This window comes from Aspergillus bombycis, assembly GCF_001792695.1.
Source record: "Aspergillus bombycis strain NRRL26010 chromosome Unknown contig00054, whole genome shotgun sequence".
NCBI classification, from domain to species: Eukaryota; Fungi; Ascomycota; class Eurotiomycetes; order Eurotiales; family Aspergillaceae; genus Aspergillus; species Aspergillus bombycis.
The window spans coordinates 103,313-127,603 of NW_019170056.1; the positions used below are offsets into that span (position 1 = coordinate 103,313).

The window sequence follows — 24,291 nt, forward strand, 5'->3', positions numbered from 1 at the left end:
AATACAGAGGGAGACATTAGGTATACAGAGGTAATCTGATCTTGATGCGGTATCGACAACACATCTTCTCGGTTCCCCACAAAATACATTCATGCAGGGGGTGGGTCTTGGCGGCAGCAAACAAGGATTCCTTTAACGGCATCCGATGCATCATCCAGAGGACTCACCGATATTCCGTCTGAGAGACGATGATCCCCCGCCATAACATGTCTGACCCCTTCATATAATTGCAGTACCCTAACTCCCCACTAGGTGTCAGTACTCTACATCTCTGTAGGTACCGAACAAGTACCACCTCGAGTATGCCCCTCAAATACGTGGCCACCCTGCTCTGCGCGCTCTCGCCGACATTGGCGCTTTCGCACGACGCAGTGCAGGATCTTCTGCTCAGTGTTCCCCGGGCTGAGAAGATCCGAGAGTGGTCCCATTATTATACAAACGGATCACATCTTCCAGGCCAAGGGCTTGAACAGGGTCAGTGGACGAAAGGCTTGTGGGAGGGATTTGGCATCCAGACAAACCTCACCACTCACGAAGTAAACCTGACTTATCCTGGCGATCATCGTGTTGCATTACTGGATCTCAACCTCAAGGATCCCCTAGTTCTAGAGGCGCATCGAATCGAGGATACTGCGCCGGGAGCAGGCCCGGGTTTGAAACCATTCATCCCGAGCTTTTTCGCATGGGCAGGCGTTGGCAATGTCACAGCTCAATATATTTTTGCCAATTTTGGACTACGCGAGGACTACGACGATCTGCTGAAGGCGAATGTCACTGTTCAGGGTAAGATTGCCGTCGTCAAAACGGTTTTTGGGTCGTCTCTTCTGCGAAAACTCCATATGGGAGTTCATCGCCAAGAGCAGATGAAGGTCGCGGAAGAGTATGGCCTCGCTGGACTGATTGTGTACACTGATCCCCAGCTGGACGGTGAAATCACTGAAGCCAATGGATATGCGGCGTTTCCAGACGGGCCAGCTCGTCCACCGAGCATGATCGAACGTGGAGTCATGACCTTTGCAGGCAAGTGGGTTTTTTCTACCTCGCCCCCCCCTCCAAATGAATGACCCAAACAACTAATTCGGTAGTGTAACCAGGTTCCACACGCACTATTCCGGCCATGCCCATATCCTTTGCTGATGCCATTCCGATCCTTCGGGCTTTGAACAGCTATGGCCCTTCTGCCACAGAGTTTGGTCAACGGTGGCAAGGCGGGGGACTGGGTTATAAAAACGTTCAATATGATGTCGGTCCGTCCCCTAGTAACATCGTGCTAAATCTATGCAACAAACCGACTTTCACCGATGGGCAGGTGCACCATGTCATCGGCACCATTCCAGGTAGCACATTCCCAGATGAGGCCATTATGCTGGGAACCCATCGCGATTCCTGGGGTCCCGGGGCTGGTGATGGTTCTAGTGGATCTTCCGCCCTAAATGAAGTCGCCAGGAGCTTTGGCACTGCGTTGACTCAAGGGTGGAAGCCTTCTAGAACAATCATAATAGCCAGCTTCGAGGGACTTGAGTTCAGTTTGCCGGGCACAAAGGATTGGTGGGAACAGAACCAGTGGCTGAATACCAGCGCTTTTGCATACCTGGATGTTGTTTCTGCTGGTGCAGGTAGCCAGTTCCATGTGCAGGGAAGCCCTCTTCTTGGACGGGCTATGCGCTATGGTGCCGGCTTAGTGTTAGATCCCAACACAAAAGCTAAGAACCAAACTATGCTCGATATGTGGGGTGGCGAAGTGTCATTGGGAACGGGTGGAGATGGGTCGATCCTGCTGGGAACAGCTCTTTTGTCAAGCGTGGACTTTGGTTTTTCGGCAGGGGAAGGGGATACTCCATTCCCATATCATTCTCTCTACGATACGGACGAGTGGATGGATCAATATGGGGATCCGAACCGTGATTATCACCTAACTACAACGAAGATCTGGTCCCTTGCGGTCTTTGCTCTTGCCAGCGACGTTTTAATCGCTGTCACGGTCAACGAATATGCCGTTCTCCTGCAAGGCTCTCTGAAATCTGTTAATATGCCAGGCCTAGATCTCTCCTCCATGGAGAAAGCCATCAGTGACTTGCATCAAGTGACGTTGGCATTCGATACGTATGCTGACAATCTGGGTAGCCAGATATCAGCCCATCCAGAGGAGTCCGAGCTTCTCTCCAAGGCTGGAGAAGTCAATCGCAAGTACATCGAGCTCGAGCGACTGTTTGCCGATCCTCACCCTCAACCCAGCTCCAGTCGCCATCTGATTATGCCGCGAGCACCGTATTACTTCCAATCGAGCGCATTTCCTGCACTGCAGCAGAGCATCGCTGCGGGTAATTTGTCTGCCGCTGAAGTAAGTCACCTTCAGTATTATGTTTATCTCTACTAATCAATGTGGTTTGCCAGACATACCGAGACAGAATAGTCGGACGTATTCAGGAAGTGGTTGCGTTGCTAACCCTAGATAGCACAAGTACGACTGTCGCGCCGATAGAAAAGACAGTTGCTTTGGGCAGCTGCATGTCGCATATTGAACTTGTCTTCGGTAGTCAATGCTGTGGAAGTCAGGGAAAAGACGGTACCAAATCGAACAGACCCAGGAAAATGATTGATGGTCTCCAAATGTTACTCACTTCAGTTTAGTATTCTGTGAGAGTCGCATTTCAGTACACTGTCTTATCAGGCGGTATAGTTTCAGCAGAGGATACATGATGCAACGAAGCCCAGAAGAAAGTTTAGAAATAAGGTTTCAATGGAAATCAACGCTAAATCAACAGCCCCTGCCTCAAGCTTCCCTGGCTAGCGATCTGCTCAATGCATGCTCCATGTGTGAAAACCAAACAACACGGAGTTCAAACAGTTCGGTGCGATTCCCTTTGAATTTCATTTCACCTAGTAGAATGCATTATCGATCTGTATCTATAGAAACGTCAGACGATTGTAGGCGGTTAGGGTTTGAAGGTCCCGTGCTCCTCCGACGTACGGACGAATAGCTTAGTGAGGCTCCTGCACTGATGAACATCTTGAAGGTGGTACGTATGCTATGTAGCCTCAAACTGAGTGTTTTGCGAGGATCGAACACCTACCGACTATAGTCTATGGTGAAGATACCCTTTTCACATTACGATGTTTTGCTTTTTGCTGGCTGGCGGAGGGGATCAGGTTAGGCACACAGTCTATCACAGAGGCGACTGAAGGATGCTACACCCTGTCTGATTCAACAGAGGTCAAAGCACCTAGTTGAACAATAAACCTGCAGACGAGCGGATACCATACCCCAGTTCCGTGTGTTTTTGCTTTTTCTTTCTTCCCACTCATGGCCACGAGTGGCATCTCTTCTTTGCTGGATGGAACTGTCGAATGCATAGGAACCCCGATCTGGAAAGGGATCACCGGTCTAGAACGAATGATGAAATTACTCTGAAGGGTATTTTGTGACATCTTCATCCACTGAAAGGCTCTTCTCCACCTTCCCCTCACTTGTCATACTCGCACAGCCTTGTTGGAGCGTACCCCGAACCAATAACACTTGGTAGCCTTGCCTGCGCTTGTTGGATAACAAATCTGACTAGAAGATAGTGACTGTAGGTGTATGATCAAGGCACGAATGGACCTCGACGACAGGTCCATGAACCACTACGGCGTAATGATGAACGACGCGGTATACGAGCGCCTTCAAGCCCAGGTTCCCAACACGTTACTATTAGTGGCCTCGTAGTGTCAGTGGGTAAATGCAAATTGTCTTACAGAGAGGGGCTTATATTTAAAGGATTGTCTATAATAAACCGCTCCCAAGGCTTCAGACACCTCAAAATCTCACATTCACCTCAAGCCTGTGCAACTAAATTCATCCGCGGTCACCATGGGTAAGAAACACTTCAAGAACTGGCTGAACACCATCACACTCAATCCAGCCGATTTTCCTGATCATGAAAAGACTTTATACAACGATGCGGACGTGCACATTCGGCTGGACTATCAAGGAGTAAGTTCGCTGCCCCTATTATTAGGGATTGGAATCGGGTGATTGGTGTGAGAGGCATAGAGGTAATTTTGAAACCAGCGCAATACTGCTGAGGGCCAGTTCATTCATCGCCTCGCGGTTCAGAAAACTGGAGGGCAGAGGAGCAGCATTACGACTTCAAGGAAGCCAAATGAGATAATTGCCCGAGTGGATGCAAACACCACTGCCACGTGGGATCAAATCAAGAAAGGTCTTATTGAGAGTTATAACAACAATGGCAAGGAGCTTCAGGGCGTCGTGGGTGGCGGATGGAATCCGAAGTAAAGACCGTGCTCGCAAAGATGCATAGAGTATATTCCACCACAACAATGTGTATTTCCTAATTAATTTATGGGAACGGATTGTATTAGGAGGATGCGTCTTCACCTTTGGGTTTTACTTCAAGTTGTCCTGTTGTTATCGTGATTTTCCTTCCTGGCATGCACTCACTACCTATCCGGGTGTTGTGTCAAGAATATACAAGTACTATGTATAGTAGCCAAGCGAACAACATTCAGGTATCAATTAGTATTGTGGATACCCGGGTGTAAATCTGTCACGAACAGACCCGGAGCCAGGCACACCCTTACCTCATGCTAGACTGGTAAATTACTGGACTATTCTAAGCAATCCACGTAGAGACTCCTACGGCCTCTTCAACAACTACAGAGTAGTTAGATAACTATTTGGATTTAATTGATGACTAATATCTGACTCATTCAGCATGTCCGCCGCATGCGAACATCCTCCTGTAACTCTTTCTCCTCCATCGACGTGGATGTTTCGGTATATCAGTTCTAACCCAAAGGCAAATGGCGTTTTCGCATCTCTCTAAGCCACGTCTAGAATGGCACACAACCTTCGCTGGATCCTCGCCAGTTTGGCCCTCGGAACCAGCAATCTCGACTATTCTTTCGATTGCCTCGGAAGCATTGTCCGAGCATCTCCAAGTGGGGGATGTGACCTTCTTTGCCCAAGGGTCATTCAACAAGAATTATGAGATTGTGGCCCCAAATCAAAAGGACAGATTTCTTTTCCGCGTCACCCTTCCAGTTGATCCTTTCCTCAAAACGGAGGGTGAAGTTGCCACACTGGCATTCCTACGCCAAAAGACTAGCATTCCAGTTCCTGAAGTGGTTGCATGGAGCTCGACATCGGACAATGCCCTCGGTTATGAATGGATCCTTTTGAAAAAGGTAGAAGGTGTCCCGCTCGAGCAAAGATGGCGTGAAATATCTATTGAAAGAAAAGTTCAAATCTCCGAACAATTAGCAACATACGCCGCTGAGCTACGAGGCGTACCCTTTGATAAAATCGGGAGTCTTTACTTTGAGGGCACGAACGCCCGGTCTGAAAGAAGCGGCAGTACTCAAGACGTTCAACAGATCAAGTTCATGTCCGATTATCTCGGAAAAGGTGTAGAAATCGGGCCGATGGTTTTGCCATTCTTCTTCTTCAAACGACGACTCTACATTCACTCTGACCGTGGGCCATTCGCCAATTCTCATCAGTATCTAACAGCAAAGGTGCAAATGCAGACTGATTGGATCAAGAGTGGGGTTGAGATAGCACAATCCGATGCTAGCGACATCGACTCGGATTGTGACGAAGATCTCCTGGAGGAGGCACCCGAGATGCTAGAAGTATGTGAGGCAGCTCAGGATTTGATTGTGCGTCTCTTTCCCCCGACGGACCCTGACACATGCCATACACTCTATCATCATGATCTCAATCAAAACAATGTAATCCTGGATCCAATCAGCCATGACATCGTTGCTGTGATTGACTGGGAGATGACTTGCGTGCTCCCCAAATGGGCATCCTTCTACTACCCCAAGATGTTTCTCGATGTGGACCCAGTGACTGAGGATGAGCCGCCCATACCGGTGGACTACAATGACGAAAATGATTACACTATCATCCGCCGGGACAGATGGGACGCACGGATCCTTAGGAGGGCTTTTGATACCTACATTGAGACTCTGTGCAAAGATAAAAACGACACCACATTTACTCATGGCTTTGAAGAGAAGAGAACACTTGAGGATGCCATAGAAGACCTGACAGATAACTGGAGAGGTGCGCGAGCAAGGCTGAAAGACCTTCAAAGTCAAGGTGTAACAGGAAATACTTGAGTCGTCATCTAAAGTCCAGGTGTACAAGGAATTCTTTCAAACTGACAGGGGAGGGGATAGGGAAATTGACTAGAAAGGGGCAGATAAAGGTCCGTAATGGTTCACCTATAATTTCAGCTAGGTCAATGGCAATTGTAACCATGGCATTCTGCATGCTCTCAGAAAGAAATGTAATTATGTGCATGTGGTCCATGGCATTGTGTATCAATGGTTGCGCCTGTGAGCGTTCAGACAGATGCAGCAGCCTCCGAATCATAGTGACCAAAACTTCTCAGACCCTATTTTATAGGTTGAGCATAGCTATAATCCTCCATTTGATTGCTCGCTATCTATTACGATGAGTTGACGAAATCCTTAGAGCATTGATATTTATAGCATTGATAACCCCCGCTATGTCGCTAAAACCGCCAAAGCCTGTGTACATGAATATGCTGCAAGGCTAAAAAAAAAGAAAAGAAAAAGTTGAACTTCGCTTCGAGAAAAGAAACAAAAGTAGAAGAGACTTGAAGCTTCAGCGCAAAGCTAAATCTGCTCCATCTGCTTGTAATCCGGTAACGCCCAGGTTGTATCCTCACGGATAATCCATTGACTGAGGATATCCAATCGTAGGAAAGCAGCTACCCATAGGAGAATGTGTAAAAATGCAATTCCCCACGATGAAGATGGGGTGTAGTCCCAAAATGTGGAGCCCTTTTCGATTCCTTTCTGAACTTGCGTAATAAAAGGTCGATATGTATCGTCATACGCCTTGAGAGCAAGAAGCAGACGATCCTTTGATTCGAGCTCCTCCTGACAAAAGTTGTTGATCTCCCCCGCGAGGATATAAGCCCCCACCAAGCCTGAGGTCGTTCCCATGCCGGTGGTCGCCGATGGACAATACGCCGCATCTCCGACTAGGACGACTCGACCGGCAGACCAGGAGTCCATTCTGACCACTCCCAGACGCTCGCAGTAGAAATCATCCGCGCTCTGGAGCTCCTTCAGAACCCGGCCCGTCTGCCATCCTGCACCCCGAAAGATCTCCGCCAAGCCATCCTTTTCCTCCTCGATGTTTCCGCGTGCCTTATCCAGTCGATCTGAGTCAGTTTTACACGCCAGGTATACCTGAATGTAATGCGGGCTATGCCTCCGGGTGAAGATAAAGCGCCGCCCTGGAGCGATGTATATAGCCGCGTTGTACCCCTCCCCAGGTTGAATCTCCCGTGGCACAGTGAAATATCCCATGTGAACTCCCAATGGGTGAAACGGGTCAGGTACGGACCCGAGGATCATTTTGCGTGTGCGAGAGCCTTGTCCATCGGCACCCACCAATAGATCAAACTGGCCGTGGTTGCCATCAGAAAATTGTACGTCGACATGACTTTCCCGCTGCACGAAGCTCTCGACCGTCGTTCCGAAGACAAATGTTACGCGGTCCTTGATGGCGTCATATAATAGTCGACAGAGATCGCCTCGCATGATCTCATAATCGGTGGTGAAGCTTTGCATGCCCAACCCGGATCTATTGGCGGCGAAGTACGCCTTGCGTTTGCCGGTATGATCTACAATTGCCATACCCTGTTCCCGAATGGACTTGGCGCGGAATTGTTGCTCGAGACCCATTCGCCGCAAGACTGTGATTCCCGGTTCCCGGAGGTCAATTTGCAGACCGGTGGCACGCAAGGTAGAATACCGTTCGATGACCGTGACATGGTGGCCCATCTTTGACAGCCAAAAGGCAAGGGCATTGCCGGTAATTCCCGCGCCGCAGATGAGAACTTTCAGTCCGGCCATGGTTTATGCTTCTGTTGTAGTTTCTCGCTTTGTCTTCTGGATAACTTTGGATGCGAGATGGACTTGCAATGTGACTTGACTCTGTTTATATGCATTCGCAGTGCATCTAGAGACATCTCGGGGTTTGACAAGAAAGGAAATTGCCATGGCTATCTCCGAGAGGGTAAGTCCGACTGTCTTTCGATGCACGTCAAGTGCAAGGATGAGTATGAAACTAGGACACAGTAAATCCCCGAGCCGAGAAGGCAACAGTCGATCATCTAAACCTAGAATCCTGCCCGATGATCTTGGCACAATGGATCCAAACTTCAATGCAACGCTGCCCGATTTGGGGATCCCAACAAACATGACAAACATCATGGAAGTTCCTCGTATTTTGATGTGTCGGCAGATTTTCGGTTTCTATCGACTTGATTGTTCTTGCCTCTATGAGTATGGGTGGGAGAGGCGGGATTGGACCAAACTATATTAGAGATATTGAAGTGAGGAATCGACATAGCAGATGCCACATCCGCCTTCTGAAGGGAAGAATTTCGAAGGTATATATGTACCTCTTCGGATGCTGGATCCAGTTTGATATAACATAGGTCTAACTATCTTAGCGACTGCGCCGGAGCTCGCTCTCAAACCGGAGCTGCTACAGGGCATGAGCCTTTGGAATCTTAGTAATGATCTCCCATGCTATCATGAACTTGTTCACTCCATTGTTCAAGGTATCTTCTTGACCTACCGGCGCAAGCCATGCATATGTTTAGCCTGTTGAATCAAGCCCCACAGGTTACCATGTTCTCGCCCAAGGCCCATTCCCTCTTAAACGGATGTACCTCGTGGTCTCCATCCTCCAACGGATCAATACAGCTGCTCCGCCTGACACTCCGACCCAATGCCAAGCTCTGTTCGTAAGCCCGACGTTTGAGTTGGCATGGACAGTGCAGGGTATTGCCCGAATGTTGGCGTCGGCAATGCCATCGGTGAAAGTCTACTGCTGTCCTAGAGGGTTCCGTGATGCCCACGACAAGGTTGTCGAGCTCCAAGGGTCGGGGATAGGGCGGGTTCCCGATATAGTCATAGGGACACCTGGTCGGATCCGGGAGAGTATCGCTCGTGGATGGTTGAAGACTGACGCAGTTACGATGCTCGTCTTTGAGGGAATGGACGATATTTTAGATAACGGATACGATGACTCTGTTCTACTGGAGATCCTTCAGATGGTCGCGCATACCAACACGCAAGTCGTGGTGCAATCCGATAGCTTGCACATGTGGAGAAGGATTTGGAAGCTAGTGAGTGATTTTATGCCTTCCCCCGTGCGGGTATGGGATATTTAGGGCTGTCATAAAAACCACCTTAATCCTTCTGTGAGCTTCTTACTACGTTGATCGATTCTTCGCCGATGCTGCAGGATTCCGACCAGGGGAAATAATATGGCCCGGCCCGAGGTTAAGATTTTTTCCTAGTCGAAATCCTTTGTATTTAGCCGCAATGATATTACCCAATCAGACCACGAACCGAACTTCAATGTCACATAATGTAACTAATAAAATAATGTAAGACTTTGTGGCGCTGCGGATACACACAATCCATGCAAGCCCAGGCGAACCTTAGTAGCAATATGAATACCTTGGTTGTAGATTCGATTCTGTCCAGCTTAAGGTGGCCGAAATACAAGGAAAAGGAATACGGTACTGCCCTACGAAGAACCGTACCAGATAGATCCATAAAGATTGAAGCATTGCACAGGCGGAATCGGGTCGATAACCTCATGTAGATCTCTGACAGAATTTTCTTGGACATTTTCCGAAAGTAACCACTAGGGAAATCCGGATACCACTCGGTTTCCCGATTCTTCATCATTGGCTGATGGAAGTCGGTGAGTCACTAGACTTTCAGGAACTGACCAATGATATTGGACTAAACCCCTGCAGGCCGCATGCGGATTGTAATCTGATTTCAGCCTTACCAACAGTGGTAATCTATGACCAAATACCCCAGATTGAAAAAAAAAAAATGACTGAAAAAAAAGTGAAGAGATTGGTTACATTGCATTCATCGTTGCTCATTAAACGTCTAATGTTACGATCTACGTGTGGCATCTTTCCCCGTTTCTCTCTAAGCACAAGCTCCAAACAGCTCACCTCACTATGAGCTGCCCGAGAGAAATAGTTGATTCCAGTCCAGGCAATGGCGGTGGTGTGGGCAAGATGGACACCCCAAAACCCAATGGTTGGTCTCCAGATACCAAGGTACTGGCCGACGCGCTGGACGATGGAGAGCAGCAGATTATCGAGGCCGGTGAGGCCAAATATCATCGACTGGGTTGGAAACGCCTCACGATCATGCTGATTATCGAGGCCATCGGTCTGGGAGCGCTCTCAATTCCGTCCGCCTTTGCATCCTTGGGAATGGTTGCAGGGGTGATCTGCTGTGTAGGCATTGGGCTAATTGCTATCTATACATCCTGGATCATTGGAAAGGTGAAAATCGCCTTTCCTGGCGTCCGACACTATGGCGACGCCGGTGGTCTATTAATGGGCCGTGTGGGCAATGAACTGTTCACCTTCATGTTAATCCTGCAGCTTGTCTTCCTCACTGGGTCAAACTGCTTAACGGGTACGATTGCATGGCGCCATATCACGGATGCCAACAATGTCTGCTCCGTGGTCTTCAGCATTGTTTCTGCCGTTATTCTTTTGTTACTATCCATCCCGTCGTCTTTTGCCGATATGGCCTGGCTGGGCTACATTGATTTTGTATCGATTGTGGCCGCTATTGGCATCACGATCATAGCCACTGGTATCCAAGGCACTCAGTCGGGACTCTCTAAGGTTGACTGGTCGGCCCTTCCACAAGGCGACCCAAGCTTCTCGGATGCCTTTATTGCCATTAGTAACATTGTATTTGCGTACACGTTCGCCAGCTGCTTGTTTTCTTTCATGGATGAGATGCACACCCCGAAAGACTTCACCAAATCGATCTGGACCCTTGGTATACTCCAGATCGTTATCTATACCGTCACCGGAGCGACTATCTACGCCTTTGTCGGTCAAGAGGTCCAATCGCCTGCGCTCCTCTCCGCTGGCTCACTCGTGAGCAAGATTGCCTTTGGCATAGCCCTACCGGTGATCTTCATTTCTGGTGCGATCGGAACGATTGTTGCGGGGCGTTTAATTCACGGTCGTATCTACGAAAACAGTGTGACCCGTTATGTTAATACAACCAAGGGCTGGATTACCTGGTTGGCTCTAATCACGGTTCTTACGATCCTGGCTTGGGTGATTGCAGAGGCGGTTCCATTCTTCGATGATTTACTCTCGATCACGTCGGCGTTATTTACCTCGGGATTTTCGTTTTATCTCCCCCCAGTTATGTGGTTCTTCCTCCTTCGCAAGGGCAGCTGGCACTCTCGGGAAAACCTTCTCTTCAGCATTGTGAACCTCCTTGTGTTCATCTTTGGTCTCGTCGTGTTGGTCGGGGGCCTTTATTCCAGCATCCAGGATATAGTAAGTTACCTCTCCCTTTCCGAATGAATGCGTGCTCACAAATACTTTCAGAGAAACAATTATCGTACTGGCAATGTCCACAGTCCATTCACCTGTGGTGCGGTCTAGAGCCTTTTCAGTACCAAAATCTTTTTATTCATCCAAAACCCACGACCCCATGACCCATTACTCAACGGACAGCTGAATAGCAAGCAATGTATGCGCAGATACACCTCTAGAAGCTTAATGTACATAGACCGCCATGAACAGCATATAATTTCAAATTGACGCATTATTACCTCAACAATGTTTCACGAGCAACCACGTCGGGGCTGATATGGGCAAATTCCTGTTGCCTCCACGTTGTCGCTAGAGCATTGCCGTGTTCAACCTCCATGATTTCACAGGCATACAAAGATATCCTCCAACACAATTATATAGGTATTCGATTTCGCTCATAACTGATCGGCGATTCCGGCGTGCACATCTTTGACGGACGCCTCAGGCTACCAATGGAGTGGAAGTCCTGAATGCTTAAGACAAACCATGACAAACATGCTGCCCTGGACTACTACTTCCTCTCTCTTTCTTTCCTTCATACGAAGTGCAGAGCGTAAATTGCAAGATTGAAGGAAAAAGCGGTATAAAAGCCACCTGGTCCATCATTTCATAGCTAGATATGCTTTTGTCAAATATATCCCTCAACTTACACCATGTCCTGCGAGGCAGTTACTTGAGTCTACCGCAATACATATCCTGATATAGCGCGTATAGGATATTGCTCTTCCGAATTCACTCAGGCAATAGAAGCACTTTGTCTCCAGGCTCAACCATGCCACCACCTATTGTCCGTTGGTGCATATCGGCTATGTGACATGGCTGGACAATGCCGGTAGCCAACGGAAGTAGGAGCGGCTGAATGTTTTTGATTACCACAATAGAATGGCTACTTCCGAGGGCACAGATGCCACAGCGAAAGATTTGATTATGGAAAGTATGCTTACCCTGCCGGGCGAGGAGATATATACTGTCCGCGAATTACAAATATCGCAAGTTCCGTGCAAAATGAACTTCTTGCTATACACATTAACACTATGTGACTGGCCGCACCGAGCGAATCCCGAGGCTTTGTGCGAGGAAAGTTCGTCTACCACTCTCGAGCCAGTTGCTCCTGAATTCCTTTGACATGCCACACTCCTCCTTTACCCACAATCCATAATTCATGTTCCCCAAATGCCACACTCACAGCCCCATTCTCACCCCCGCCGACGCGAATTGTACCCAGCGTATTCCCTGTGTCGGGATCAAGAACGTCAACGCCATCCCCGGCACCGCAGAAGATCAACCCATGTCGCGACACCCGCACGCCATCATAGAAGTAGGAAATGGGATTTGTGAGGAATCTTTGATTTGACAGTACAGAGCCCGCCTTGGAGACATCAAACGCCGAGAGCTGTCTCATTCCATAAGGATCCGTCCGCTTTGGAAAGTACTTCGAGACCCCTGTCTCCGGGATGAATAATGTGTTCCCGTCAGGGGATATGGCGACACCATTGGTATTACCAGTGGTACTATAGACTACCTTGGTGCGAAAGGTGGATTTCTCGACGAAGTAGACGGAGGGATTTGTTGGGGGTGTGAATTCAACAATCTGTCGGCCCTGTTACGCGAGTCAGCAACCTAAACGTTTGACCGAGGGCATGATAGCTTGAACATACCCAGCCTGATCTTGAATCTGTTAGCCAGAAATTACCCTCCCGATCAATCTCCAGGTCGTTGAAGCCCGCAAATGGCTGCACCAGGTAGTTGTTCAGCAGTGTCGTTTTCTCATGGCTGTGAGGGTCGATCTTTGCTAGCTCCCCTGTTTGGAGGTCACTATATCCATCCGTTACCACGTGGATGGAGTGATTGTAGTAGACACACCCATGAACGTTGTACGTGGGAGGGTCGGTGGTTATGTTGTGCAAGGTATTAGTCTCCACATCCAGGAGGTACTGCCACGAGTGAATGCCATCGTCGCCGCCTGGTGGGCCCCATTCGACAAAAAACAGTTGATTGGTATCTTTGATATAACATGGCGCTTCGTGAACCTGGTAGGCTAGTTTTTGAACATGCTCGACCGTTGCGTTAGGGCCAATGATATCGAAGAACCGCGAATCATAGGCTACAAAGTCAGTGGTATTCAGGTACGATAATCTATCTCCGTCAGTGCCTCATATTAATCGCCGAGAAGGGGCTACCTCCTTACGCTGTGCTAAGGCCTTCATCCGAGATCTCCGAGGTTGCCCAGGGAGCCTCAAACGCCGTCCGATTAAACTGGCCAGGAAGATTGGCGAATGCGGCGAGCGAAACATACGCCCACTTGGCAAGGCTGTTGTTCAGGAGCGGCGGAAGCGAGTTCAGGTACACATCCATGTTGTAAGTATCCCTTTTGTTTGGGGAAGAATACACTCGCAACTGTTCTTGGGGTAGGAATTCTACATCAAGATTAAATACACCAGTTTCACCGCGCAAACCATAGTCTATAGAAGCTATTCGAGCAGCCATCCGGGGTGCTCCCAACATAGGCCGGATGCTTCCAGGGCATGACTCGCGCGACAACAAAGGAGCCGACACTAGCAATGGAATAAACTCCAGCCATCGGTCATTGGCCTTGGCCTCTCCCCGGGAGTCCGAGCTACGGACAGACCCCGTGGGGTCAATCCGGGGAGGAGATGTTGTTCCCCGCAATTATCATTTCCTAATATGATGTTGGCTATCCTATGCTTGTGTGTGCACTGGGGGACTCCCTCAAGAATCGAATCCCCGCGGAGGCTCGCCTACATAACTGTCCTACAACGTCATGTGGAAGTAGGGCTATGCGTATCATCTACATATTGAAAAATGAAAAATAACAACATTAAAAAAAAATCAGAATTAAAACTAAAATGACAACCCCTATCCATTGCACCTCGGGACTGATCTACCAATCATAAAGCGCCTTTGGTGTCTCTACCATCAGGGTATGCCATTCATCCTCTGACAACCACGACCGTAGACTTTTCAGCCATGCGTGGTCGTCCACCTCAAGGAAAGGGGTCTCTTTCATTGCCTCGTCATACGTCCGGACCTTCATACGTGGCGTGTGAGGCCTTCATCGTCATAAAAATGTTAGCCGAGGCACCGACTCCCGGTATGCATCTCACTTACCAGTCACTCCCCCAGAGGACTTGTTTTGGATTCGCATCGATATAAGCTCGGACCAATGGTTTCAGGTCGTCATAGAAAGGTGCTTCATTGCTCACGCGGTACGGCGCGCTGAGTTTGACATACAAATGCCCGTTTCGAACCAGGTCCATTATGTCTTCAAATCCCACTTGGCGGGTCACATCTCCCTCGCACTCGGGTGGAAGCATGCTTGGACCTTTTAGTAACGCAAAATGATCTGTAATCAGGCGAATTCCCGCAGGAGTGATCTCCTGTTCAATCACTGATCTTAAGTCCTTCCAGAACTCTGGATGAGTTTGTGTGAATGCCATGGTCCACCCCGGACAGTGCTTTCCAATCATGTGGGCATGTTCCCGAAGTGCAACCTTCTGTAGCTCAGCATCATGCATAGCCTTGTACTTGTAGACATTGACTCGAATGCCCCGGATGCCGGCATTGTGCATCTCCTGGAGCTCTTCCCGGGTAACTGTCTCAGGATCAATGACTCCAATTCCCTTCGTGGAGGATTGCCCTAGCAGCTTGACGAAGCTTTTCAAGGATTCTACGTTGGCCCCGTACGATAGACCATGCGTTAATACCGAATTGGTAATACCCAAACTCTTCTTGAAGTTGATGAATTGCTCAATGGTTGCAGGTGGAGGCGTCAAGTGGCGGTCGGGAGCGTACGCAAATTGTGCGGCTGAGTCGTACCACTCTTGTTAGCAAGTCTTGTTACAGTCTCATCTCGGGGGAGAGCTCTCACGATCGAAGATATGGTGATGGGCATCCCAGCATCCATGCGGGAACAGCTCCGCGACAGCATTATTCTGACTTGCTACAGTCATCGTGGAGAAATAGCGGTATCTGCTTTCAGTCCGGTGAGCATCTCACTACCGGCCGCATCGTCTACCATTGCGCTTAAGTTATTTACTCCGGAATACCCAGACTCAGATGGTGGAGCATGACCTACTGGGTCTGGAGCTGTCCCCATGTCCAGGCTCGCGGGCTACTCCGGCCGACTCCACTACCGCCTCCACACGAACGGATTCTTCCCGCCCATCCCTTCCTGTGGGGGTTGGCTGCTCCGGTGGGAAAAAAGAAAAAGAAAAAAAGGCGCAATAGCGAACCGCGCAACTGACGGCGCGATGATGAAAGATAGGAAAGAGAGCCGATATCGTCCAATTCCACCGCATCGGCGCAAGGCCAGCGATTAATGATGCATGATATAATTTCTCCGATCATGGAACTGGAGGGTTATCAGAGGAAATCGCAACCGCCATGTCTAAGAAAGAAGTTGCTCCATGGCAATCCATAGTCGCCGGAGCTGCAGCTGGCGGCGCTGAAAGCCTTCTGACGGTAATACTCCCTTCCGAGTGACAATCAGGCTGAAGCTAAACGCATCGATAGTATCCCACTGAATATTTGAAAACTCGGCAACAATTACTGAACCCCAATGCCACGAGACAGTCCCCAGTACAGATATTAACCGCTACGATCCGACAACATGGTATTCGCCATCTGTACACGGGCAGCATGGCCTTTTGCGTCTCCAATGCATCTAAATCAGGGATTCGTTTCTTCGCGTTCGATAGTGCGAAGAAATGGATGCCTACGGGCTCGTCTGGTAAGGTGACATCAACGGGAAACATGTGCGCAGGTCTAGTTGCAGGAGTTGCGGAAAGCGTACTCGTTGTCACACCCGGGGAAACATTGAAAACCAAGATCATTGATGACAGAGCGGGCGCGAAGTTATACAGGTCGGCCAGCCATGCAGTTCGTACTATTCTCTCGACCGAAGGCATATCTGGATTGTATCGTGGGACGCTGCCCGTCACGCTGAAACAGTCATCTAATGCCATGGTACGATTTACCAGCTACAACTTCTTCCTTCACCACCTCACCACGTTCGCGACTGCGGGCGCAGGCAATAGCGCACCAGTCTGGAGTACCGTGATCGCCGGGGCGATGGCTGGTGTAGTCACGGTGTATGCGACAATGCCATTCGATACCATCAAGACACGCCTGCAAGCGTTGGATGGCTCTCAGCGATACCGAGGATCTGTGCATTGTCTACAGTCAATCGTCAGTACAGAAGGTACTTGGGCGCTATGGAAGGGGACGACTCCTCGTCTCGCCCGGCTTAGTGTTTGTCTCCACATATGATTCCTTTGGGTTAATGCCGCTGGCTTCTGACACATAGTTATAGATCTCGGGTGCCATCAGCTTTGCGATATACGAACGTGTGGTTCAGTGGACAGAATCGTTCCGGAGGTAGTAACAGTCAGGTAGAAAGGTTCTCCTTCGTTATATGTCTATTTCAGTAATGTCAACATTAAGTTAGATATCCTATAAATGAAAGAATTGGGTACTTTGCGGTATTTCTTCGAATGTCAAGATGTAAAGTCAAATATTGTGAGCTTAAGCGCATCAAGATATATATAGTGTTGAGTTGTCAACGATGCCTATGTAAACTTTAGTGCCCGTGATATAATACGAAGGGTAGACAGTGGGTAGGGACCAAGGATTGTCGCCAATAGATCGGAACTATTATCCCACCGATTCTATCTGACCCTACCTGATAATATTCTACTATCATTCAATGTATCGTTTTAGTCCGTCGGTCACTGACTCGGCAAGTAGGTTCCCTGACTCGGAAGGCCACGCCCAAGCAAACAATGCAAACCGCCAAGCCATTTCGCCCCCGGATCTTCCTCGGGGTGCATACAATGCATGATCTTGGTTACTCTTCCCCACACCTACATGGTCTTGGGGCAGAAATCGTTCGTACAGTTTGAATGGGCTTGTGAATATCTAGTAAACCATATGGCACCTACAGATGCCGATGCTGTCCAACCAGCACCGTCGAAGAAGGTGCGGTTAGCCTGTCGTCGATGCCGTGCCAAACGTGTGAAGGCGAGTAACGTCCGAGTAGTAAGAACAAAAATTGCTTGACGACCCCAGCTAACGCTCTTCCAACCAGTGTGATGGAAGTATCCCAGCGTGTGGGAGCTGCGCTCGTGCAGGTGTTCCGTGTGTCGATGTTGATGGCCGGAACAATGGACTATCCATCCCAAGAGAGTATGGGATTTTGGCATTCCTTTGGGTAGACAATGACTGACGATAATTCAGCTTCATCACACGATGTTACGCCAGGATTAGCTGGCTTGAACAGAGACTGAAGGAGATCGACCCACAGTTCGATTTATCTCAAGGGCCTGCAGTCGACATGACCAGTGCGGATGAAACAACCGCACCTCATCCTGCAATGTCTACCAGCGGAACAGGTCAGGAGCGCGCACATGCACCGTCACCGGCACTCGAATGTGCAGATCAACCCCTTGTAGAAGCCGCCACTTCTTCAAAGCGCTCGTATTCTATGGCAGAGGGGCCAGAGTTGGAACAACCTATTTTCGTTGAACTGGGCATGCTCTCCTTGCATTCCGATTCCCGACAGAAACACTATCTTGGATCGTCATCTGGTCTGCTTTTCACGAGACTGATTGGCATTGATAGCGAGCGAAGTTCTACCGCCAGCCCAGAGATGGTATCGACGTCCTCTCGCAGTGGTCATCGTCGCCGCTTGGCCCCTGGTCGTAGTCAGTCGCGCGAGGTCCACCAAGGTCTCTATGATCGATTAAGAGAGGTAATTGTGCAGAAAACCGTTGTATCTTGGTAACTGGGAATGCTAATCGTCACTAAGGAATTACCGTCCCCGGAGGAAGCCAGTGCCTTGTTGGAAGTCTATTTTCAGGTGATCCACGTGGATCACCCATTTCTCCATCCTCACTCAGTATGTAACGCGTATCGGGCACTGAGAGATTGTGCAGACCTCGGCTGCAATGGCCACATAGGACCCAATGGCTGGATTGATACTATCAACGCGTTCTCCTACAATGGAAGATACGATGTCACTGCCGGGAACGAAACCACACCGATCTCTATTTTCACAGCTACGTTCCATCTTTTTATGGTGTTCTCACTCGCGGCGACCGTTATGACTCGGAACAGAAGCTTCGATCACTCCCCAGACAAGTATTATCGGGTAGCCATGTCAGCTGCCTCTGAATGCTTTTGCAGCATCTCCGTGCCAGCTCTACAAGGAGTGCTGCTGCTAATGGTCCAGGGCTTGATTGGCCCTGCCGCTATCAACATCTGGACGCTCTCGTACATTGCCACGTCGCATTGTATTGACTTAGGCCTCCATCGAGAGCCCACAGATTACTCTGAACTCACCCCCACAGCATTGACGAATCGCCGGCTTATTTTCCATACAGTCTACTCTCTTGACCGGTACGTTACCGTCCACCCGACAATGCGCTCTGTAGAATACATGCTAAGAAGCCTATCATAGCTCCATATCAACAATTCAAGGAAGGCCTCTGGGTATCCGGGACGAGACCTTCGATGTAAGGTGGCCGAAGTTTGAGGAAATCCAAGAGTTTACATACCCAGTCGAACAGAGCAATGAACTCGATGTACAGCTGCCGTCGCCAGAGACCATGGCTTTGTGCGTTTATCGCTTCCGGGTCGACTCTTACATCTCGGAAATAAAACTTCTATTCTATAGGTTGCCCGCGCAAGGGGATGCCACGATCTGGCCCACGGATCTAGCTAGCATACAGCAGCGCATAAAGGCTAAGCTAGATGATTGGCTAGCGGAGACGGCGAGTCTTCGGCCGACGTCAAACATGCAGGACATCGAGGATAGAGATTTGAAATTCCACTGCGAGCAACTTAAACTGGAATCATTGTACCATTCAGCCATCACCCTGCTTTTCCAGCCGTCCCAAGTCTTTCGATCACCCTCAAGGGTTGCTTTGAACCTCTGCTACCAGAGCTGTCGGAGGCGCTTACGGATATACAAATACCTTAACCATGAAGAAAAGCTGCACTATACCTGGCGGCATGTACATGGTATTTTCTCTTCTGGGGCCACGATCGTCTATTGTTTTTGGGCTTCGCGTGACCTCCTAGAAACGATACCGTTTTCGGAAGCTCTGAGCGATCTTCGCACATGCTCTAACCTGCTCAGCGTTGGCAGTCAGTGGTGGCCGTCTCTTCGTAGAGGAAAGGACAGTTTTGATAACATGGTAGATCTCACAATCAAGCGACTGAGCCAGCTACAAACCTTGTCTCAGCTGCAGCCGCCACCACGGGCACAACGGCGACGGGTCGTCCAGTCTTCAGATCCGCCACCACTTGCATCGAATATCGGTGCCATGCCGGATATGATCCACGCGCAGATGGGGGCACCCGTTCTTGACCACCATCATGCTGTCGTATATGACTCTATCAGCTCTGTTGACGCCGCAGCCACGGCCACAGAAACTGTGCGAACCGAGTCATACCAGGAACACCATACACAGAGTGAACCTGACCCGTTCCTATCACAGATTGGGGGTCTTCTCCCGGCTGACTCCGACCAATCTACTATTGATTCAGCAATGGAGGGCTTCTTGGTGGAATACTTGCATGGTGACTGGGGCTGGGATCCATTCTCTAGCACTAGCAGCGTGGAAATCCCAGACTACGTATGATACGCGGAACCATACAAACTGGTCAGATTTCTCCGAACCCAGTGGGGCTTGTAGCTTTATGCTATACGAAAGTAACTCATTGCGCCATCTATCTATTTCCTCAATCGCTTGATCGTGGGGCCCATTTCCTCACCCCTTTCTAAACACAACCGGGTCTTCTCATCAATCTCATAGCGTTCTTGGCAAAGTCGGACGCAGTCTTCCACCTTGTCCGCCGGTACTGCCACCACACCGTCCATATCACCCAACACATAGTCGCCTGGGTTAATGACCACCTCTTCGCCAATTTCGGTATTCTCGTACGCGACTGGCACGTTCAGCTCTGACGACCTGGTGAAAGTATTTGATCCTAGGATGCTGATTCCGCGCGCAAAGAGACCCATATTCAGCTCTTGGTGCTCATTGATATCTCGGAAGCGGCCGTCAATAATGACCCCAGCTGCACCCTGTTTCTTAGCGCGGGTGCTCATTAGGCCGCCCCAACATGCGCTGATCAATCCTTTTGGCTGCGAAACGAAGACGACGCTATCTCGAGGTATGTCATCAACAAAATGGCGCTGGGGGGAGGGAGCGGTTTTGTCGTTGGCATGGACCATGCGGACCGTGTAGGCAGGGCCGAAGACCTTTGCTTTCGGGCTCGTCGGCCCAGGAGAGAACATTTTTAACCCCGACAGGTAGCCACCACAGGGCACTTTAAGCTTAACTAGTGCATCGCCAATCTATTGTTCAATTCTGTGAGCCTTTTCCACTCGTGACGTTCTCTGGATTGTGTGTTCGGTGATGAGTAGCTTAACTCACATCGCAGGAAGTGAACTGTTGGAGAGCCCGGATGGCACTGGATCTGCTGGCCATTGTGATTGGGGTTTGACCAAAGGATAAATTGCGCGTTCTATTGAAGAAGGGAGTCGAGGCGAATGAGTGCAATACCACCGAGGAGGCGAGGGTTGAAGAAGTCAAGCTGAAAACGCCGACCAGCGGAGGAAAGCCGACTGAGGGTTCGGAACGATCCGAACGCTCGCTGATTGGTCCGGAGTAGTCCTGAGAGCTCCAAAGCTTCTCCGATAATGTACAAACTGGATCTCCAACTTGCCTTTTATTTTTTTTTCTCGTCTTCTTGACTCTCTCAGACATCTTCTCCTTCATGGTCTCACAAAGTGGAGGAGGATATTGACAATGCAGCGCTTTCTATCCCCTGTTTTACGTGCGGGACGACCGCAACCTCGTTTGGTCGGGGCGCCTATCAGAAGTCTCGCCACCCAGAATAACACAATCCCGGTGTGTATCCTACATTTCGCATACTGACCGAGGCTTTATGTTGACTTGTCTTGGAAATCAGCTATTTGGGGTCAACTATGGCGCGCAACTTAGTAACCTAGACGCAGTAAGGCAAGGCTCGAAGCGCCCTTTGACATTGACCGAGAAGCTGCTATACAGCCACTTGATCCCGAGCGATGATAAAATATGGTCATTGCAGGAAATTGATCGAGGGAAGACCATTTTGGAATTGCGGCCGGACCGCGTCGCCTGTCATGATGCTACCGCAACCATGGCCCTCTTACAGTTCATCAGTGCGGGCTTGCCGCGAGTCGCAGTCCCAACGACGGTCCATGGTGACCACCTTATAATCTCCGAGAAGGGAGCGGAGCCGGACCTAAAGCGGGCACTTACAGAGCATGCCGAAGTCTACGAATTCCTGAGCAGCGCCTCTAGGAAGTATGGAATCGGGTTTTGGAAACCTGGTTCAGGGATCATCCACACAGTGATTTTTGAGAACCACGCCCTGTACGTTTCCCCATCTTTTGCTTGGAGAGAGAGGTGTATATTCGTATAAGTACTAATAATTTGTGTTACCGTAGTCCTGGCGGCCTGATTATCGGTACGGATTCTCACACGCCGAATGCTGGCGGCTTGGCTATGATGGGCATTGGCGTTGGAGGTTCCGATGCAGTTGATGCGATGTCAGGAATGCCGTGGGAGTTGGTCACACCTCATATCGTCGGGGTGCGCCTGACAGGTCAACTATCCGGGTGGGCATCCACAAAAGACATCATCTGCAAGCTGGCCGGCATCTTGACCGTTTCTGGAGGCAAGGGTCGCGTCATTGAATTTTTCGGCCCCGGCACGGAAACTCTGGGGGCTACGGCCATGGCGACGATCTGTAACATGTCTGCAGAGATTGGCTCGACTTCCTGCATATTTCCTTACACCGCTGCGATGGAGCGATACCTTGCAGCGACGAAGCGGGCGCATTCAGCTCAAGCGGCACAAGAGGTCAAACAAGCATTGCTGCAAGCCGATGAAGGATCGGAACAATACTATGATCAGATTATCGAGATTGACCTGAGCACACTTGAGCCACACGTCAATGGGCCCTACACCCCGGATCTTGCCCATCCTATCTCTGAGTTAGGGAACGCAGCCTCCCAGAGTGAATGGCCCATTAACCTGAGCCATGCGATGGTAGGAAGCTGCACCAACAGCTCCTATGAAGACCTTGACAAGACGCGACAGCTCGTCGCGCAAGCTCGTGAGGCTGGGATAGCTAAATTTAAAACACCCTTCCTCGTTGCACCTGGCAGTGAGCAGATCCGTGCCACTGCTGAAGCAGATGGTATACTCCAAGAGCTGCAGGATGCCGGTGCCGTTGTACTGAGCAGCTCTTGCGGGCCTTGTGTTGGTTCGTGGGACCGCAAGGACGTTGATGTGCGGGGCAAGGAGAAGAACTCAGTGATATCCAGCTTCAACCGGAATTTCGTGGGCCGACACGATAGCAATCCAGCGACTCACTCATTTGTTACCTCACCAGAGTTAGTTACCGCGTTTGCTTACTCTGGGCGCCTTGACTTCAACCCGTTAACAGACAGCATTGCTGTGGAGTCCGTTGAGGGAGAGAAGTCCTTCCAATTCAAAGCCCCTGTGAGTCGGGAACTTCCAGGGCATTTTGCTACAGGAGAAGAAACTTTCCAAGAGCCTCCAAGTGATGGCTCATCATTGTCTGTAATTGTCGATCCGCAGTCCGACCGCCTGCAACTGTTGACCCCATTTGCACCATGGCAGCCCGGGTGTGCCACTGACATGGAACTGTTGATGAAAGTGAAGGGCAAGTGCACCACCGATCACATCTCACCGGCAGGCCCATGGTATAAGTACCGAGGTCACTTAGAGAATATTAGCAATAATATGCTCACCACGGCAACAAACGCATTCCTCCCTGGTAACGATCCACAAATGCTCGGCCACACTCGCAATCCCATTACGTCGGACGTGGAGGTTGTGCCTCAAGTGGCCCGTGACCTCCAAGGGCGTGGGATTCGGTGGTGCATTGTCGGCGACTTCAACTACGGCGAAGGAAGCTCGCGCGAACACGCAGCCCTGGAACCTCGTTATCTCGGAGGGGTGGCCGTAATTGCGCGCTCCTTCGCGAGGATACACGAAACTAACTTGAAGAAGCAAGGGATGTTACCTCTGACATTTGACGATCCCTTGGACTATGATAGGATCATGGAAGGCGATCGCATTACGTTGGTTGGAGTCGAGGATGGTGAATTAGCCCCCGGTCGACAGGTTACCATGCGCGTCGCTCCTCGAGAGGGATCCTCGTGGAATGCACAGTTGAACCACAGCTATCATGCTGGCCAGCTGCACTGGCTGCGCGCTGGTAGTGCCTTGAATCATATTAAGCATACCGCCCTCGCCAAGTAGGAGGGTTTTGTATTGAATGTTTATACCACTATAGATTTCACACTTGTACATCGTCTCATGCCGTTAGTTCCAATGATATTAAGAACATCCACCTTCATCGTCCACATGCCCTAGTGTCTCTGCTCAAGTGTTCGCTTCGATAGGACGCAACAATAATCGTATTAGCGGGGTTAAAAAAACGCGAGGGCAAGGGCCCCACCTTCGAAATGAATCTGGAAGGCATAACCACCACACTCGGTATTCAAGCCTTAAAGGAGCATTGCAATTGGAACTTCCTCATTGGCGATGTATACGTGTGGGGTAGTGTTGAATAAGCCTTTTCCACGGCACCGGAACACTCCTGCATCGGAGCACTCCAGACTCAACGGGCTCGGCACTAATGTCCCGGGTGGATACGATGGAGGATACAATCTGGGGTATGTCCGTGTAATAGACTCTGGCTAAGTGGTCAGCTTCCTTAGTGTGAGGACAAACCCGTCTATGGAGAC

General features: G+C 49.8%; 10 protein-coding genes across 10 annotated transcripts; 7 read left to right on the top strand and 3 right to left on the bottom strand.

Moving 5' to 3' along the window:
• Positions 1-302: 302 nt before the first annotated feature.
• Positions 303-2,522, top strand: ABOM_006731 (glutamate carboxypeptidase; the record flags this gene model as incomplete). The annotated part of the gene is made up of 3 exons (XM_022533860.1): positions 303-999; positions 1,095-2,341; positions 2,457-2,522. 3 exons carry the CDS (start codon positions 303-305, stop codon positions 2,520-2,522), a joined length of 2,010 nt encoding a protein of 669 aa, XP_022388202.1.
• A 2,281-nt stretch (positions 2,523-4,803) lies between these two features.
• On the top strand, positions 4,804-6,126 carry ABOM_006732 (phosphotransferase family protein; the record flags this gene model as incomplete). Its single annotated transcript, XM_022533861.1, has 1 exon — positions 4,804-6,126. The coding sequence occupies one exon, from the start codon at positions 4,804-4,806 to the stop codon at positions 6,124-6,126; it is 1,323 nt and encodes a 440-aa protein (XP_022388201.1).
• A 522-nt stretch (positions 6,127-6,648) lies between these two features.
• ABOM_006733 (putative monooxygenase) lies at positions 6,649-7,899 on the bottom strand (the record flags this gene model as incomplete). The annotated part of the gene is made up of 1 exon (XM_022533862.1): positions 6,649-7,899. The coding sequence occupies one exon, from the start codon at positions 7,897-7,899 to the stop codon at positions 6,649-6,651; it is 1,251 nt and encodes a 416-aa protein (XP_022388200.1).
• Positions 7,900-8,401: 502 nt separating this feature from the next.
• Positions 8,402-9,227, top strand: ABOM_006734 (uncharacterized protein; the record flags this gene model as incomplete). The annotated part of the gene is made up of 3 exons (XM_022533863.1): positions 8,402-8,438; positions 8,502-8,612; positions 8,677-9,227. The coding sequence occupies 3 exons, from the start codon at positions 8,402-8,404 to the stop codon at positions 9,225-9,227; spliced, it is 699 nt and encodes a 232-aa protein (XP_022388205.1).
• An 813-nt stretch (positions 9,228-10,040) lies between these two features.
• ABOM_006735 (N amino acid transport system protein) lies at positions 10,041-11,507 on the top strand (the record flags this gene model as incomplete). Its single annotated transcript, XM_022533864.1, has 2 exons — positions 10,041-11,399; positions 11,451-11,507. 2 exons carry the CDS (start codon positions 10,041-10,043, stop codon positions 11,505-11,507), a joined length of 1,416 nt encoding a protein of 471 aa, XP_022388204.1.
• Positions 11,508-12,525: 1,018 nt separating this feature from the next.
• ABOM_006736 (uncharacterized protein) lies at positions 12,526-15,409 on the bottom strand (the record flags this gene model as incomplete). Its single annotated transcript, XM_022533865.1, has 6 exons — positions 12,526-13,038; positions 13,097-13,574; positions 13,627-14,055; positions 14,480-14,509; positions 14,568-15,264; positions 15,328-15,409. The coding sequence occupies 6 exons, from the start codon at positions 15,407-15,409 to the stop codon at positions 12,526-12,528; spliced, it is 2,229 nt and encodes a 742-aa protein (XP_022388265.1).
• A 433-nt stretch (positions 15,410-15,842) lies between these two features.
• ABOM_006737 (putative mitochondrial solute carrier) lies at positions 15,843-16,839 on the top strand (the record flags this gene model as incomplete). Its single annotated transcript, XM_022533866.1, has 3 exons — positions 15,843-15,920; positions 15,972-16,709; positions 16,771-16,839. The coding sequence occupies 3 exons, from the start codon at positions 15,843-15,845 to the stop codon at positions 16,837-16,839; spliced, it is 885 nt and encodes a 294-aa protein (XP_022388264.1).
• A 548-nt stretch (positions 16,840-17,387) lies between these two features.
• On the top strand, positions 17,388-20,101 carry ABOM_006738 (uncharacterized protein; the record flags this gene model as incomplete). The annotated part of the gene is made up of 5 exons (XM_022533867.1): positions 17,388-17,486; positions 17,545-17,642; positions 17,694-18,207; positions 18,265-18,854; positions 18,916-20,101. The coding sequence occupies 5 exons, from the start codon at positions 17,388-17,390 to the stop codon at positions 20,099-20,101; spliced, it is 2,487 nt and encodes an 828-aa protein (XP_022388267.1).
• A 92-nt stretch (positions 20,102-20,193) lies between these two features.
• ABOM_006739 (RraA family protein) lies at positions 20,194-20,953 on the bottom strand (the record flags this gene model as incomplete). The annotated part of the gene is made up of 2 exons (XM_022533868.1): positions 20,194-20,820; positions 20,900-20,953. The coding sequence occupies 2 exons, from the start codon at positions 20,951-20,953 to the stop codon at positions 20,194-20,196; spliced, it is 681 nt and encodes a 226-aa protein (XP_022388266.1).
• A 694-nt stretch (positions 20,954-21,647) lies between these two features.
• ABOM_006740 (aconitate hydratase) lies at positions 21,648-23,803 on the top strand (the record flags this gene model as incomplete). Its single annotated transcript, XM_022533869.1, has 2 exons — positions 21,648-21,883; positions 21,958-23,803. The coding sequence occupies 2 exons, from the start codon at positions 21,648-21,650 to the stop codon at positions 23,801-23,803; spliced, it is 2,082 nt and encodes a 693-aa protein (XP_022388229.1).
• Positions 23,804-24,291: the final 488 nt, after the last annotated feature.